The sequence below is a fragment of the Balaenoptera acutorostrata genome, chromosome 2 (genome assembly GCF_949987535.1).
Source record: "Balaenoptera acutorostrata chromosome 2, mBalAcu1.1, whole genome shotgun sequence".
Lineage (NCBI taxonomy): Eukaryota > Metazoa > Chordata > Mammalia > Artiodactyla > Balaenopteridae > Balaenoptera > Balaenoptera acutorostrata.
Genome location: NC_080065.1, coordinates 167,841,441 through 167,856,824, shown reverse-complemented (window position 1 = coordinate 167,856,824; position 15,384 = coordinate 167,841,441). Strand labels below are relative to the sequence as shown.

At 40.1% G+C, this 15,384-nt stretch overlaps 1 protein-coding gene across 1 annotated transcript in view; it reads left to right on the top strand.

Moving 5' to 3' along the window:
* CANX (calnexin) overlaps positions 1-15,384 on the top strand; it is a 33,326-nt gene that overhangs the window by 2,858 nt on the left and 15,084 nt on the right. Inside the window, exon 2 of the mRNA XM_007169862.2 lies at positions 15,015-15,191. Coding sequence (XP_007169924.1) covers positions 15,018-15,191 — 174 coding nt within the window. The 5' untranslated portion in view covers positions 15,015-15,017. The remainder of the gene's footprint in view (positions 1-15,014; positions 15,192-15,384) is intronic.

The following is a 15,384-nucleotide window of genomic DNA, read 5'->3' as shown; positions in this document are numbered from 1 at the left end:
GTTATTAAGTAGCCGATTAGGGATTGTGACTTCTGAGTTCCTGCTCATAACACTATTCTATGTCTAACTGTGACCTTGGACAGCTTATGTAACTTCTCTTAGCCTTAGTTTTGTCGTGTGTCACATGGTGATGATAGAACTTCCCGGGGTTCTTCTGAGGGTTAAATTAGACAATCTAAGGTAAGACTTAACATTTTTTAAAGGGTATATTGGGACTTCCGTGGTGGTCCAGTGGTTAAGACTCTGTGCTCCCAATGCAGGGAGCCCGGGTTTGATCCCTGGTCAGGGAACTAGATCCCACATGCATGCCGCAACTAAAAGATCCCGCATGCCGCAGTGAAGATTCTGCGTGCTGCAACTAAGACCTGGCGCAGCCAAAATAAATAAATAAATAAATAAATATTTTAAAAATAAAAGGGTATATTAACAGATGAATGGATAGCCTACATGAAAGAAAGACTGCCTAATTTTTTATTACACACTGCCTTTTTAAAAAAATCAATTTTGGGAATTCCCTGGCAGTCCAGTGGTTAAGACTCAGCACTTCCACTGCAGGGGGCCGGGGTTCGATCCCTGGTTGGGGAACTAAGATCCCACAAGCTGTGCGGCGTGGCCAAAAAAAAAAAATTCCCCCCAGAAACCTAGAACACCAGCTAGGTCACTTCTCCTGTTCTTCTTTCTAATTTCTCATGATCAAAGGAATTAGAGGTGAAATTTCCTAACTTCTTTTAAGAGGTAAAATTCCACAAAGGAAAGCCCCGAACCAAATGGTTTTAACACCAATCCTTCACAAACTCTTCTAAAAAATAGAAGAGGGAACACTTCCCAACTCATTCTATGAAGCCAATCTTACCATGATACCAAAACCAGACAGACTTCACAGGAAAAGAAAAACATAGAACAGTATCCCTTAAGAAAATAGATGCAGAAATCCTCAAAATGCTAGCAAATGGGATCCAGCAACATATAGAATTATAGGGCTTCCCTGGTGGCGCAGTGGTTAAGAATCTGCCTGCCAATGCAGGGGACACGGGTTTGAGCCCTGGTCTGGGAGGATCCCACATGCCGCGGAGCAACTAAGCCCGTGCGCCACAACTACTGAGCCTGAGTGCCACAACTGCTGAAGCCCGAGCACCTAGAGCCTGTGCTCTGCAACGAGAAGCCACTGCAATGAGAAGCCTGCGCACTGCAACAAAGAGTAGCCTCCACTTGCTGCAACTAGAGAAAGCCCGCGTGCAGCAACGAAGACCCAATGCAGCCAAAAGTAAATAAAATTTAAAAAATAAAAAAAAAGAATTATACACCACCACCAAGTGGGATTTATCCCAGAAATGTAAGGTTGGTTCACCAAACTATAATAAAGAATGTAATATACTGCATTAATAAAGGACAAAAACCGCATGATCATTGCAGTTGATAAAGTGCAACGCCCTTTCATGATAGAAGCACTCAATAAACTAGGAATAGAAAGGAACTTCCTCAGCCCTCTTAAGAGACAAATAATCCCTTCTGTGGGATTCCTTCTGTTCCTCTTTCTAATTTCTCATGGATTAAAGGAATTAGAGGTGAAATTTCCTAACTACTTTTAAGGAACAAAGTCTCACAAAGAAAAGCCCAGAACCAAATGGCTTCACTGGTGAATTCTACCAAATACTTAGGGAAGAATTAACACTAGTCCTTCACAAACTCTTCCAAAAATACAAGAGAGAACACTTTCCAACTCATTCTATGAGGCCAATATTACCCTGATACCAAACCAGACAAAGACTTCATAAAACCGTAGACCGGTATCTTTTAAGAAAATAGATGCAAAACTAGACAAACTTGAAAATATTAAAGTTTAAATTTAATTTAAAAATAATTTGAGCCTCCCTTTGTTTTAAAGATTTTTCTTTCTGAATGGACCCTTACTGAGCATAAAGATTCTGCCAATGAGAGGTGACAAATGTAATATTTCTTTAGCATTTGCCCATTCCTAAAGTTGATCAATTTTGGATTTGTTAAAATTCAATGCAGAATGTGTCTGTTTCCGTTAAAGAGAATATTTTGTGTTCAGTTGAAGTCTCGTACATTATTGAATGTGTATAGTAAAATAATATGGAGTGTTTTTAGAATGTGTGCTGAGAACAGAATTATTAACCAAAAATAAGTTAAATTTGGGAGAATTCATAAAGAAAATTGGTGGCAGAGCAGGAAAAAATAAAATCACAGATAAACAGGGATATTTCCCTGTCCAAATGCTGTAATTGTATATACACCCGTTGCAAGGAAGAGTTAAAGATGAAATCATAGAATATAATCAGAGGAAAGCTAGTTTTTCTTGTTACATAAAAGCATTCAGCTTTGTTGAAATACAGGAGGTGTACAGGCACAGTTACACCTTTTGGCCCATTCTGGGAATTGAAAATGTATTCACTGTGGTTGTACTAATTTTGTGTCAAAGAACAAACCATTTGGGAACTCCTATGAGGTACTGGACTCTGATAGACTTTGTATTATCTTTTTATATTTTCACAGCAAGCCTTTGAGCCACTAATACTACTAGCTACATTATAAAATAGGGAAAAAAGACTCATGGAAATTCAATAAGCTGACCAAGGCCACAAAGAGGATCAGGAAAGTCTAGAACCCAGCTTTCTCTGACTTGACAGTTCACACCATCACATACACCATACTGCCTTTTGTATAAGGAGTTCATTTTCTGAATCATCAGTTTTTAAAATAGAAAACTTCCATCTCTAGAATTCAAGATAAATTCACTCTTTGAAAAGTTAACAGAGTGAACTGAAACATTAAAGGTGAGTACATTAGTTTCTCTTGAAGAATCCTGACTCAGATTTTGAGAACTGGGCTTTTTGCTCTGTCCTTGGCAAACTGAGAAGCAAGTCAGAAGTCATTTGTATTATTTATAAATGTATATTACAAATGTGCATATGTTTAGCTTCTGTTTTCTTGGCTTTGTGTACATTTGTCTATGTGATCCCAGGGGGTAGAGCTTCTCTGACTTGGATATAGGTTGATAATTATATTTTATTATTAAAAACAAAACACTTATTAACTGGAAGGAAGGGAGTAAGAGGTTCACATTTCTAATCCAACTCATTTCTGAGTCTTCCTTTGTACTTCTATGCTTTAGAATTTAAAGTTGGTTTCTAGACAACTTTGATCAAGTCTAAAGAACCATCTATACTGATCCAGTAATAAATTTTTTAAAAGAAGCTTTTAATTTTGAGATAATTATAGGCCCGCAGAAAGTTGCAAAATAGTACAGAGAGGTCTCTTGTGCCCATCACCCAGCTTCCCCCAATAGTAGTATAGATAGATAACTATTGTAAAATATCAGAACTAGGAAAAAATTGCACTGGTACAGTCTACAGACCTTATTCAGATGTCTCCAGGTTTTATATGCCCTTGTGTGTACATAGTTATGTGCAATTTTATCATGACACTAATTCATTTTTGAAATTTTTACTTTTTTGACACTTTTTTAATAGAAGGAAAATACTCAAGCTAGAGCGTTAAGTGGTACTAACATACCTATGCACATTTTTTTCTTAGTTAGATAAAAGGTTATGAGTTTATTTTGATATTATCCTCCCAAAACCCCCAACATTTGATTAATAGAACTAATACTACAGAATATTCATAAACTCTGAAAACATGGGCAAATACTTTTTATGTTTCCAGACTTTTTTTTAATAGATTTTTTTTTAAAGTATTTATTTATGTCTGTGTTGGGTCTTCGTTTCTGTGCGAGGGCTTTCTGTAGTTGTGGCAAGCGGGGGCCACTCTTCATCACGGTGCGCGGGCTTCTCACTATTGCGGCCTCTCTTGTTGCGGAGCACAGGCTCCAGACACGCAGGCTCAGTAATTGTGGCTCACGGGCCCAGCTGCTCCGCGGCACGTGGGATCTTCCCAGACCAGGGCTCGAACCTGTGTCCCCTGCATTGGCAGGCAGATTCTCAACCACTGCACCACCAGGGAAGCCCAATGTTTCCAGACTTTAAGGACACCCTATATAGATCGATCCTGAAGGTTAGAGACTTTTTTTTTTTTCTTTTAAATCCTTGGTAACTAGTTGACACTCATGGAATTGACCACTATCAGCAAACATTCATTTAGTTTCTGACATGTGCTGGGTTTTCTGATGGGCATCAGATATATTCTGCTTTAACCCTTTGTAACGTAGAATTCCGACAGTTTAGTCGTGACTGCCAGAAAACAATCTTGAACTCTGCCACCCAGCATTTATTAAAAGTCCAGTTGCGAGAATTCACTGGTGGTCCAGTGGTTAGGACTCGGCACTTTCACTGCTGGGGCCTGGGTTCGATCCCTGGTGGGGGAACAAAGGTCCTGCAAGCTGTGCAGTGGGGCCAAAAAAAATAAGTCCAGTTGAGAGATTTATTGATGAGTATTTGAAGGAAGTGCAGTCTGTTCACTTCTCTAGAACGTAGAAATTGTAAGTTGTATTTGTAGATCAAGTTCTGGATCAACAGAAATCAGAACTTGGACTGTATAGTGTTGGCCCTCATAGTATTGGTTTTATTGACTTAGCCTTTGCTCTAGTTAAGGGATATCGTAAGATAAAGCCACACAAAACTCACATTTACATATAACTTAAGGGTATTTTTAAGGAAAGTTCACTTCAGTAGACTCATAAATATTAAAAGATTTTCTTGTTCATGGTTTTGATTTTTAATTGCTGGCTCTCCTGGAGGTCTGTGCCTGTAAGTAATTTGTAATTTGGCCAAGACAGGAATTTAAATGGGCCTACTGTGAGACGGTTTGTGGCACTAAGTAGCTTAGTCATGAGTTAGACATCCACCCAGCATTTGCACCCTAGCTCAAAGGGGCACTGCTGTAGAGTAACAGTCTTGCAGTGATAAAAAAAATTAGAGCGAGAAAATGGCTCTTGGAAGAAAACCAGGAAATGAAGTGCACCAAGAAAATGATGGCTTTCAAGTAGAAAGTAAAAGTATGGGAGAAACTGCTATAATGGCATTCAGGAATATGAGAAATCTTGTACTAGAAGAGCTAATGTAGCTTAGTGAGCATGAACTGTGAAGTAGAAGGGACTTAGAAAATGTGGTAAATGTTTATTTACTGCTGGAAAGTTACTTGGTTTAAAGGTACCTAATTTCTTTATTCACTTTTATTCCTGAGCATTCTAGATCTAGGAATCACTTGCTCTGTGGCCTTGGGCAAGTTGGGGGTGGGGGAGATGTGCTCTTTGTTTTTTAAAAGCATTATTGGTTTGTTGTTGAGCTACTTGTTACGTATTTCCTATTGATAATCTTAGAAATAGTGGGTGACAACAGAGAAATACGCTCCCTGCTTAGGAGTCTGTAAATGTTAAGACAAATGAAGAGGTTTGTTTGGTTTTTTTTTAATATTAATTTATTTTTATTTGGTTGTGCCGGGTCTTATGTGCAGCAGGTGGGCTCCTTAGTTGTGGCATGTGAACTCTTAGTTGTGGCATACATGTGGGATCTAGTTCCCTGACCAGGGATCGAACCTGGGCCCCCTGCATTGGGAGCATGGAGTCTTAACCAATGTGCCACCAAGGAAGTCCTCAAATGAAGGGTTTTAAAGGGAGAAAAAAGCTTCTGAAATCTTTTTAGACACTAAAATGTGAAAAATCATTTTGTGTTTCTAAGACAAAAGCAGTATAGAATTACCAAGTAAGGTATTGGGAGACAGGAAACTTGGCCTCTGATCCTGATTCTGCCAGTAACTGGTTTTTGGCAAATCAATCACATTTGGTGCATAATAATGGAACATCTTTTAAAACAAAATAAACTAATTTTTACAGAATAGTTTTGGATCTACAAGAAGATTGTAAAGATAGTACAGGGCTTCCCTGGTGGCGCAGTGGTTGAGAGTCTGCCTGCCAGTGCAGGGGACACGGGTTCGGGCCCTGGTCTGGGAGGATCCCACATGCCGCGGAGCAACTGGGCCCGTGAGCCACAACTACTGAGCCTGAGCATCTGGAGCCTCTGCTCCGCAACAAGAGAGGCCGCGATAGTGACAGGCCCGCGAACCGCGAGGAAGAGTGGCCCCCACTCGCCGCAACTGGAGAAAGCCCTCACACAAAAACGAAGACCCAACACAGCCAAAAATAAACATAATAAATAAATAATAAATAAAAATTAAAAAAAAAAAAAGATAGTACAGAGTATTCCCATATAACCCATAACCAGTTTCTGCCATTATTAACAACTTAACATTAGTATAGTACATTTATTATAATTAATGAACCAATATTGATAAATAATTACCAACTAAAGCCCATATTTAATTCAGATTTCCTTTGTTTTTACTTGCTGCCCTTTTTCTGTTCCATGATACCACATTACATTTAGTCATCATGTCTCCTTAAGCTCCTCTTGGCTGTGACAGTTTTTTAGATTTTCTTTGTTTTTTGATGACCTTGACATATTTTGAGGACTACTGGTCAGATTATTTTGTAGCATGTCCCTCTATTGGGATTTCTTTGATATTTTTCTCATGATGAGAGGGAATATGGATTTTTGGGAAGAAGACCACAGAGGTTAAAGTACTGTTTTCATCACATTGTATCAAGGGTACATACTATCAACATGACCTATTACTTTGGATGTTGACCTTGATCACCTGGCTGAGGTAGTGTTTGCTAGGTTTCTCCACTGTAAAGTTCTTGTTTTTCCCCCTTTCCATACTGTGCTCTTTGGAAGGATATCAGTATCACTATGTGTAGCCCACACGTAAGGAGTGGGGGGTTATGTTCCACCTCCTTGACAATGGAGTATCTACATCCATTACTTGGAATATTTCTTCATGGGAAATTTGTCTCTTCCTCATTTATTTATTTACTCAGTAATATATTTGTATTGTATAGATTCATGGGCATTTATTTTATACTTTGAGGTATAATCCAGTACCACTTACTTTGTTGCTTGTATTGTTCCAGCTTTGGCCATTGCTTTTTCTTGTGTTCCTTTGACATAGCCCCCATCAGTGTGGGTGTTTTGTTTTTGTTTTGAACACTTCCCTTTCTGGCACTACAAGATGCTCCAGGCTCGTCTTGTATATTTCCTGCCTAATCCTAGAATCAGCCAAGGAACACTGTTTCCTTTTATTGGAGATGATATTGGAAACCAAGATCCTTGCTACTAGGTGTATTTATTGCTACTGGGGTGTAGCAGTTTCTTGTATGCCCTCTTAGCTGGCAGAGCAAGGAAATATATATGTGTATACTAACTGGTATATATGCACATATCTATAAATACTTCTCTGTGTAACCCTCTGTATATTAAGATAAACATGAATTCATACTATAGTCTCTCTCACCCATTACAATGAGGATTATTTTAGTCTCTTTCCCTTGCTTATCTGTAAAATTCACACACCCAACACTGAAAGTGGCTCCCACAATCCATTCATTTAGTTGTTCACTTCTGATATACATATATAGCAGTGTCCGAATTGTTAACCTGTGTATTCATGTGAAACAACTTACTCAACTTGAACAGTGCTTTTGTACAGTCTGGTTTTACAGACTCCACTCACTTTCCTGCGTTACTTAGGTTAACATCTTTTCCCTTCACCCCGTTCAGTGAGGTTGTTTTGTATATTTGTAATACAGTTAGATTGTTTTGTCACATCCTGTGTGCTATCCTTGGATCACTCAACCTCTTCAATGATTTTTTAAAATTTTCATACATGGGGCTTCCCCGGTGGCGCAGTGGTTAAGGATCCACCTGCCAATGCAGGGGACACAGGTTCGAGCCCTGGTCTGGGAAGATCCCACATGCCACGGAGCAACTAAGCCCGTGTGCCACAACTGCTGAGCCTGTGCTCTAGAGCCCGCAAGCCACAACTACTGAGCCTGCATGCCACAATTACTGAAGCCCGCACACCTAGGGCCCATGCTCCACACAAGAGAAGCCACCACAGTGAGAAGCCTGCACACTGCAACAAAGAGTAACCTCCTTCACTGCAACTAGAGAAAGCCTGCACGCAGCAACGAAGACCCAATGTAGCCAAAAATAAATAAATAAGTTTAAAAAAACATTAAAAAAAATTTTTTTTCATACATGAAGATTCATTCTTTGTGCTATAAAGTTTTTTATGGGATTTGAAAGATGGATAGTGTCATGTATCCATAATTATAGCATCATATAGAATGGTTTCACTGCCTAAGAAAGTCCCCTGTGCTTATCTATTCAACCTGACCCCCTCCCCTGAACCTCTGACAACCACTGACTTTTTTTTTGTTTGTTTTTAGTATCTAGAGTTTTGCCTTTTTCAGAATATGATCTAATTGGAATTCTATAGCATGTCGCCTTTTCAGACTGGCTTCTTTCAGTTAGCAGTAGGCATTAAAGATTCATCCAAGTCTTTTTTTGGCTTGATAGCTCTTTTTTTTTTTAATTGAAGTATAGTTTATAGTTTATTTACAATGTTGTGTTAATTTCTGCTGTATGGCAAAGTGATTCATTTTAGATAGCTCATCTTTTAATTTCTGAACAATGTTCCATCGTATGGGTGTACTACAGTTTGTTTATTCATTCCCCTACTGAAGAACATTTTGGTTTCTTCAAGTTTTGGGTGCTTATGGATAAAGCTGCTAATTGCGAGTGCGAGTTTTTGTGCATTCGTAAGCTTTCAGATCAGTTGGGCGAGTACCTGTGAGCATGATTGCTGAATCCTGTGGTAAGTCTATAGTTAGCTTTGTAAGAAATTGCCAAACTATGTTCCAGAGTGGCTGTACTATTTTGGATTTTCACCAGCAGTGAAATGAGAGTTGCCGTTACTTCACATCCTTGCCAGTTTTCTTAATCATAGCCATGCTAATAGGTGTATATTAGTATCTCATTGTTTTGTTTTATTTTATTTATTTTTTAAAATTTATTTATCTTTGGTTGTGTTGGGTCTTCGTTGCTGCATGCAGGCTTTCTGTAGTTGCGGCGAGTGGGGGTTATTCTTCGTTGCGGTGTCCGGGCTTCTCATTGCGGTGGCTTCTCTTGTTGCAGAGCATGGGCTCTAGGCTCGCGGGCTTCAGTAGTTGTGGCTCAGGGGCTCTAGAGCACAGGCTCAGTAGTTGTGGTGCATGGGCTTAGTTGCTCTGCAGGATGTGGGATCTTCCTGGACCAGGGATTGAACCCCTGTCCCCTGCATGGGCAGGCAAACTCTTAACCACTGCGCCACCAGGGAAGGCCCTCGTTGTTTTAATTTGCAGTTACTTAATGGCAAATGATGTTTGATCTTTTCATATGCCATCTGAATATCTTCTTTGGTGAGGTATCTGTTCAGATCTTTTGCCCATTTTATAATTGAGGGGTTTGTTTTCTGATTTTTAAAAAATATTTATTTTTAAATTTATTTGGCTGTGCTGGGTCTTAGTTGTGACATGCGGGATCTTTAGTTGCGGCATGTGGACTCCTAGTTGTGGTGTGTGGGATCTAGTCCCCTGACCAGGGATCGAACCCGGGCCCCCTGTGTTGGGAGCACGGGGTCTTTTTTTTTTTTTTTTTTTGGCTGAGTTGGATCTTTGTTACTGCACGTGGGCTTTCTCTAGTTGCAGTGAGTGGGGGCTACTCTTTGTTGTGGCGCACAGCCTTCTCTTTGCGGTAGCTTCTCTTGTTGAGGAGCACGGGCTCTAAGTGTGTGGGCTTCAGTATTTGTGGCTTGCGGGCTCTAGAGTGCAGGCTCAGTAGTTGTGGCGCACTGGCTTAGTTGCTCTGCGGCATGTGGGATCTTCCCGGACCAGGACTCAAACCTGTGTCCCCTGCATTGGCAGGCGGATCCTTAACCACTGCGCCACCAGGGAAGTCCGGGAGCGCGGAGTCTTAACCGCTGGACCACCAGGGAAGTCCCTGTTTTCTTATTGTTGAGTTGTGTTCTTTGTACATTTTGGAAACCAGTTCATTATTAGATATGTATTTTGCAAATATTTTTTCCTACCTTGTTTTGTTTTTTAATTCTCTTAAGTTTCTTTCATAGAGTTGAAGTTTTAAATTTTAATGAAGTTCAATTTAACTAATTTTTTCTTTCACGTATCTTGCTTTTTTTTAATTTTTAAAAATTTATTAAAAAAACAAAACAATGGTAAAAAAAGGTTGAAAGTAAAAGAGTTGGAAAAGATATACTGTGCAAATAATGTACCTTGCTTTTGATGTTGTATTGAAAACTCATTGTCAAGCCCAAGATCACTTAAAATTTCTCCTATGTTTTCATCTAGAAAGCGTAATAGCGCAACATCCTTTTTGGACTCCATTTGATATAAGGAGTGTGGGTAAGAGGATTGAAATGAGGGCGGATTTTGTTTCTTGGTAATATTGGATTTTCATTAATGAAGCAGAGAATTAAGATCACCTTAAAATATATTGTCTTGAATTATTTTAAGTATGACCAGGTATTTAACAAAACTTGAAATGTTTGGGCTGGCTTCATAGTGGCTCTTGGAACTAGGCCTGTTTGCTGTAGCGGTTTCTCGGGAGTATTGGCGAATTACAAATGTTGGAATAGCATATGTAAAACTAGCAGTGGCTTAGGATCATCAGTGCACAGCTATGAGAATCGGTTTACCATGGTTTGGCAGTAATGGTTCCTCCACAGCTTTAACAATCCTCTGGATAATGCGAAAGTTAACAGATATGTGCCTTAGACTTCTGAAAAACTGGGTCCTGCAACTCAGGGTGTAGGGGAAATGGTGGTGGAGAGAAGTGCATTTCCTGAAGTTTGCTGGAGACTCCCTATCCCTTTGTTGTTCCTGACAGGGATGGTAGCCTTCTGCTACCTGAAAACTGTTTTCCTTTCATTGGGTCATTCTGCCTCCCCCACACAGATGCCTCCTTTCCCAGGATCTTTGGTCCACCAACCAGGGCTAGCTGTTCTGCAGTTGCACTTTCCCTCACTAAACCCTACCTGAATCCCCTATTCCAGACCACTCCCTTTAGTACCCTTACTGACTAGTCTTCCTGTCCTGTCTCTGTCACACCTCTTCAGTATTCAACTACATTTTGTCTAGCGTAATAGAAATATGGGATATGAATTCTTTGACTCTTTTTGGTTGTGATAATGAGTAAATGATTGGGTTATTTTCATTTTACTAAGTCTTAGTTATTAATATGTAAAGTAAAATGAGAGTAATACCTCAAGGGAGGTTTATACGAAACAGTGTGCCTATGTGAAAGTGCTTTTATTAACTGGAAAACAAAGCACAAATTGATTATTCATAAACCTTAATCATTGGTTCTCAAAGTGTGATTCCTGAGCTTAGCAGCCTTTGCATCCCCTGGAACTTGTTAGAAATGTGAAGTCCCAGCCCACATCTACTGAATCAGCAATTTTTAAAATTTATTTTTAATTTTAAAAATAAATTTATTTATTGCATTTATTTTTGGTGGTGTTGGGTCTTTGTCGCTGCGTGCAGGCTTTCTCTAATTGTAGCGAGCAGGGGCTACTCTTCGTTGCGGTGCACAGGCTTCTCATTGCGGTGGCTTCTCTTGTTGCGGAGCAAGGGCTCTAGGCGCGCAAGCTTCAGTAGTTGTGGTATACTGGCTCAGTAGTTGTGACTCGCGGGCTCTAGGGCACAGGCTCAGTAGTTGTGGCGCACGGGCTTAGTTGCTCCGCGGCATGTGGGATCTTCCTGGACCAAGGCTCAAACCCGTGTCCCCTGCATTGGCAGGCGGATTTTTTTTTTTGAATTTTATTTATTTTTTTATACAGCAGGTTCTTATTAGTTATCCATTTTATACATATTAGTGTATATATGTCAATCCCAATCTCCCAATTCATCCCACCACCCCCCCCCCACTACCCCACCCCCAGCAGGCAGATTCTTAACCACTACGCCACCAGGGAAGCCCGTGATTTGTTTTAAAAAGCCCCCTGATGCATGCTCAAGTTTGAGAAGCACTGCCTTATATAAAATTATGCTTAACCTAAGGACAGTTGTATTAGTCTGCTTGGACTGCCGTAACAGTACCACAGGCTGGGTGGCTTAAACAACAGAAATTTATTTTCTCAGAGTCTGGAGTCTGGAAGTCCATGATCAGGGCATTGGCAGAGTTGGTTTCTGGTGTGGACTTTCTCCTCGGCTTGCAGAGGGCCACCATCTTGTTGTGTCCTCTCACATGGACTTATTACCTCTGTGCACACGGACTCCTGGTTCTCTTCATCTTATATAGATTCCAGGCCTATCAGATTAGGGCCCCAGCCTTATGACCTCTTCTAACCTTTATTACTTCCCTAAAGGTCCTATCTCCAAATATTACATTGGGAGTTATGGCTTCAACATGTGAATTGGGGGAGGGGGGCACAGTTAAGCCCACAACAGCAATATATCAACAAATTAAAAATTATTGAGGGGCTTCCCTGGTGGCGCGGTGGTTGGGAGTCTGCCTGCTAGTGCAGGGGACACGGGTTCGAGCCCTGGTCTGGGAGGATCCCACATGCCGCGGAGCGGCTGGGCCCGTGAGCCACAGCTGCTGAGCCTGTGCGTCTGGAGCCTGTGCTCCACAACGGGAGAGGCCGCAGCGGTGGGAGGCCCGCGCACTGCGATGAGGAGTGGCCCCCACTTGCCGCGGCTGGAAAGGGCCCTCGCACAGAGGCGAAGACCCAACACAGCCATAAATAAATAAATAAATAAATAAATAAACCCAATTAAAAAAAAAAGTTTATAAAGCTGCTTTAAAAAAAAAAATTATTGAGAAAAAAAAATCAGTCTTACCTTTTTAAAAGGTAAGTAGTTAGCTCATCTCCCTGGTTAGCTTTTCCTTGAGCAGCGGTGTTCCAGCATCAGTACTTAGTCCGGATTAATCCACTGGTTTTGTGCTTCATTTAATTACTACTAGGCTTACCACATTTTGTCTTTTTAAAAGTTTTAACAATTGTATGCATATATTGTTTTAGCTATGTTTTGGGCTAATTTGGTTTTGTAGCTTATCCCTGGGAACCCAGCTACCATTTATAGCATTGTTTCTGTGAGGACTTGGGAGTTGTATAGAGTTGATTTAGATGAAAGTGTTGAATCAACCTGTTTAGTTTTAGAGAATCCCTTGTTGTTGTAAATCAAAGCAATGTTGCTGTGCCATTGTATATTATTTTGATAGTAGAGAATAGAGGCCTTTCCAGTGAATAAATGAAATTACTGATATTCCTAATATATTAGAAACTAGAGCAGAATGTTGACATTGAGAGTTTCTCCTAAAAACTAATACCAGTCCTAGGAAATGTTATCAGTGATTTTATTTAGCACTTTTTTTTTTAGCACTTTTACTTTCTGCACTGCCTAAATGCTAAGCATTTAGGAATCCAGTGAACTTTACCTTCTTTCATTTTGTGAAAACAGTACCCAAGATATGTAAATAAAAGAAATACCACCAAATGATATGTGAAAATCTAGTTCTACATATTGTTACTCACTTTAAAGGATTATAGAGTTTATAAGGAATTAGGCATCAAATTCAGCATTGGAATAAGTTGATTTACAAGACACCAAAAAAAAAAAATTAAGCTATTTTCTTTTTAAAATTTTTTTTAAAATTTATTTATTTTATTTATTTATTTTTGGCTGTGTTGGGTCTTCGTTGCTGCGCGCGGGCTTTCTCTAGTTGCGGCAAGCAGGGGCTACTCTTCGTTGTGGTGCGTGGGCTTCTCATTGCAGTGGCTTCTCTTGTTGCAGAACACGGGCTCTAGGCGCGTGGGCTTCAGTAGTTGTGGCACACAGGCTCAGTAGTTGTGGCTCACGGGCTCTAGAGTGCAGGCTCAGTAGTTGTGGCGCACAGGCTTAGTTACTCCGCGGCATGTGGGATCTTCCTAGACCAGGGCTCAAACCCATGTCCCCTGCATTGGCAGGCGGATTCTTAACCACTGAGCCACCAGGGAAGCCCCTAAAATCTTTTTTATTGTAGTAAAAATGCTTATCATAAGACTTACCATCGGGGCTTCCCTGGTGGTGCAGTGGTTAAGAATCCACCTGCCAATGCAGGGGACACGGGTTCGAGCCCTGATCTTGGAAGATCTCACATGCCGCGGAGCAACTAAGCCTGTGAGCCACAACTACTGAGCCTGCGCGTCTGGAGCCTGTGCTCCGCAATGGGACAGGCCACGACAGTGAGAGGCCCGCGCACTGTGATGAAGAGTGGCCCCCGCTCGCCGCAACTGGAGAAAGCCCTCGCACAGAAACGAAGACCCAACACAGCCAAAAATAAATAAATAAAATTTAAAAAAGAAGACTTACCATCTTAACCATTATTAGGTTCAGTGGCATTAAGTACATTCTCATTGTTGTGCAGCTTTCACCTCCATCCATCTCCAGAGAGAACTCTTTTCGTCTTGGAGAATTGAAACTCTATACTACCTACTACCAAATATTTTTGTGCATCCACGTGGCTCAGTTTTTATATCTTTAGATCTGCGGTTTTGGGAAAAGGACCGACTACCATTCATGACAGTCTAATACAATACATAAGGCACTTACAGGCTTAGAAAATAAGAGGTAAAGATAGCTGGTCCGTGGTTTAATATATTTTTTTGTTGAGCCTTAAAACACTAATTTAAAACCATATCTACACTTGATGGTCTTTGGACAAGAGCAGCAGCATCTAAATTAAGTGTTTAATGTGAGACTAGTTAGCTCCTCTGTTACTTCATTGTAATGTTTTAACTCATTTAAACTAACCTGTAAAAGGGGCTTTGTCCATTATAGAGCTCTTTACAAATGCAGGAAGTTAGTTTGAAATTGTATCTGAACACCCTAAATTTGTGTAGCCAACATGATATTCTATATGGGGACACCTGTTTATGTTTGAGTTTTATTTTGAAATTTTTATTGAAATTGAATCTTTTAACTAACTGATTTTAGGAAAACTGCTTTATCATTCTGGGTTCACTTTCTTTATCTGTAAAATGAAATACAATAAAGTTCTGATTTGAAAGCCTTAATTTTAAATAAGAGAGGGGTTAGTGGTCTTACAAAATTTTTAAAAGGAGGTGATACATTTAACTGTACCCTTTTTTATATTTAGATCATGGAAGGGAAGTGGTTGCTGTGTGTGTTACTGGTCCTTGGAACTGCTCTTGTTCAGGCTCATGATGGACATGACGATGATGTGATTGACATTGAGGATGACCTTGATGATGTCATTGAAGAGGTAGAAGACTCAAAACCGAAAGCAGATACCAGCACTCCTCCATCTCCAAAGGTTTGAAGTGGTCTTTGAATCTATTCATTTTGCCTCTTGAGATAATCAGAGAATGAAGGTAAATTTTGGATCCTTATCACAGGGAAAGCAAAATTTGCTAAAATTTTTATTGATCTCTCTGTCAGCCTTTGTTATATTGTCCCAAAGATAAGTTATATGGATTGAATTCAAAGGCCAGCTATGAAAGTTTGAA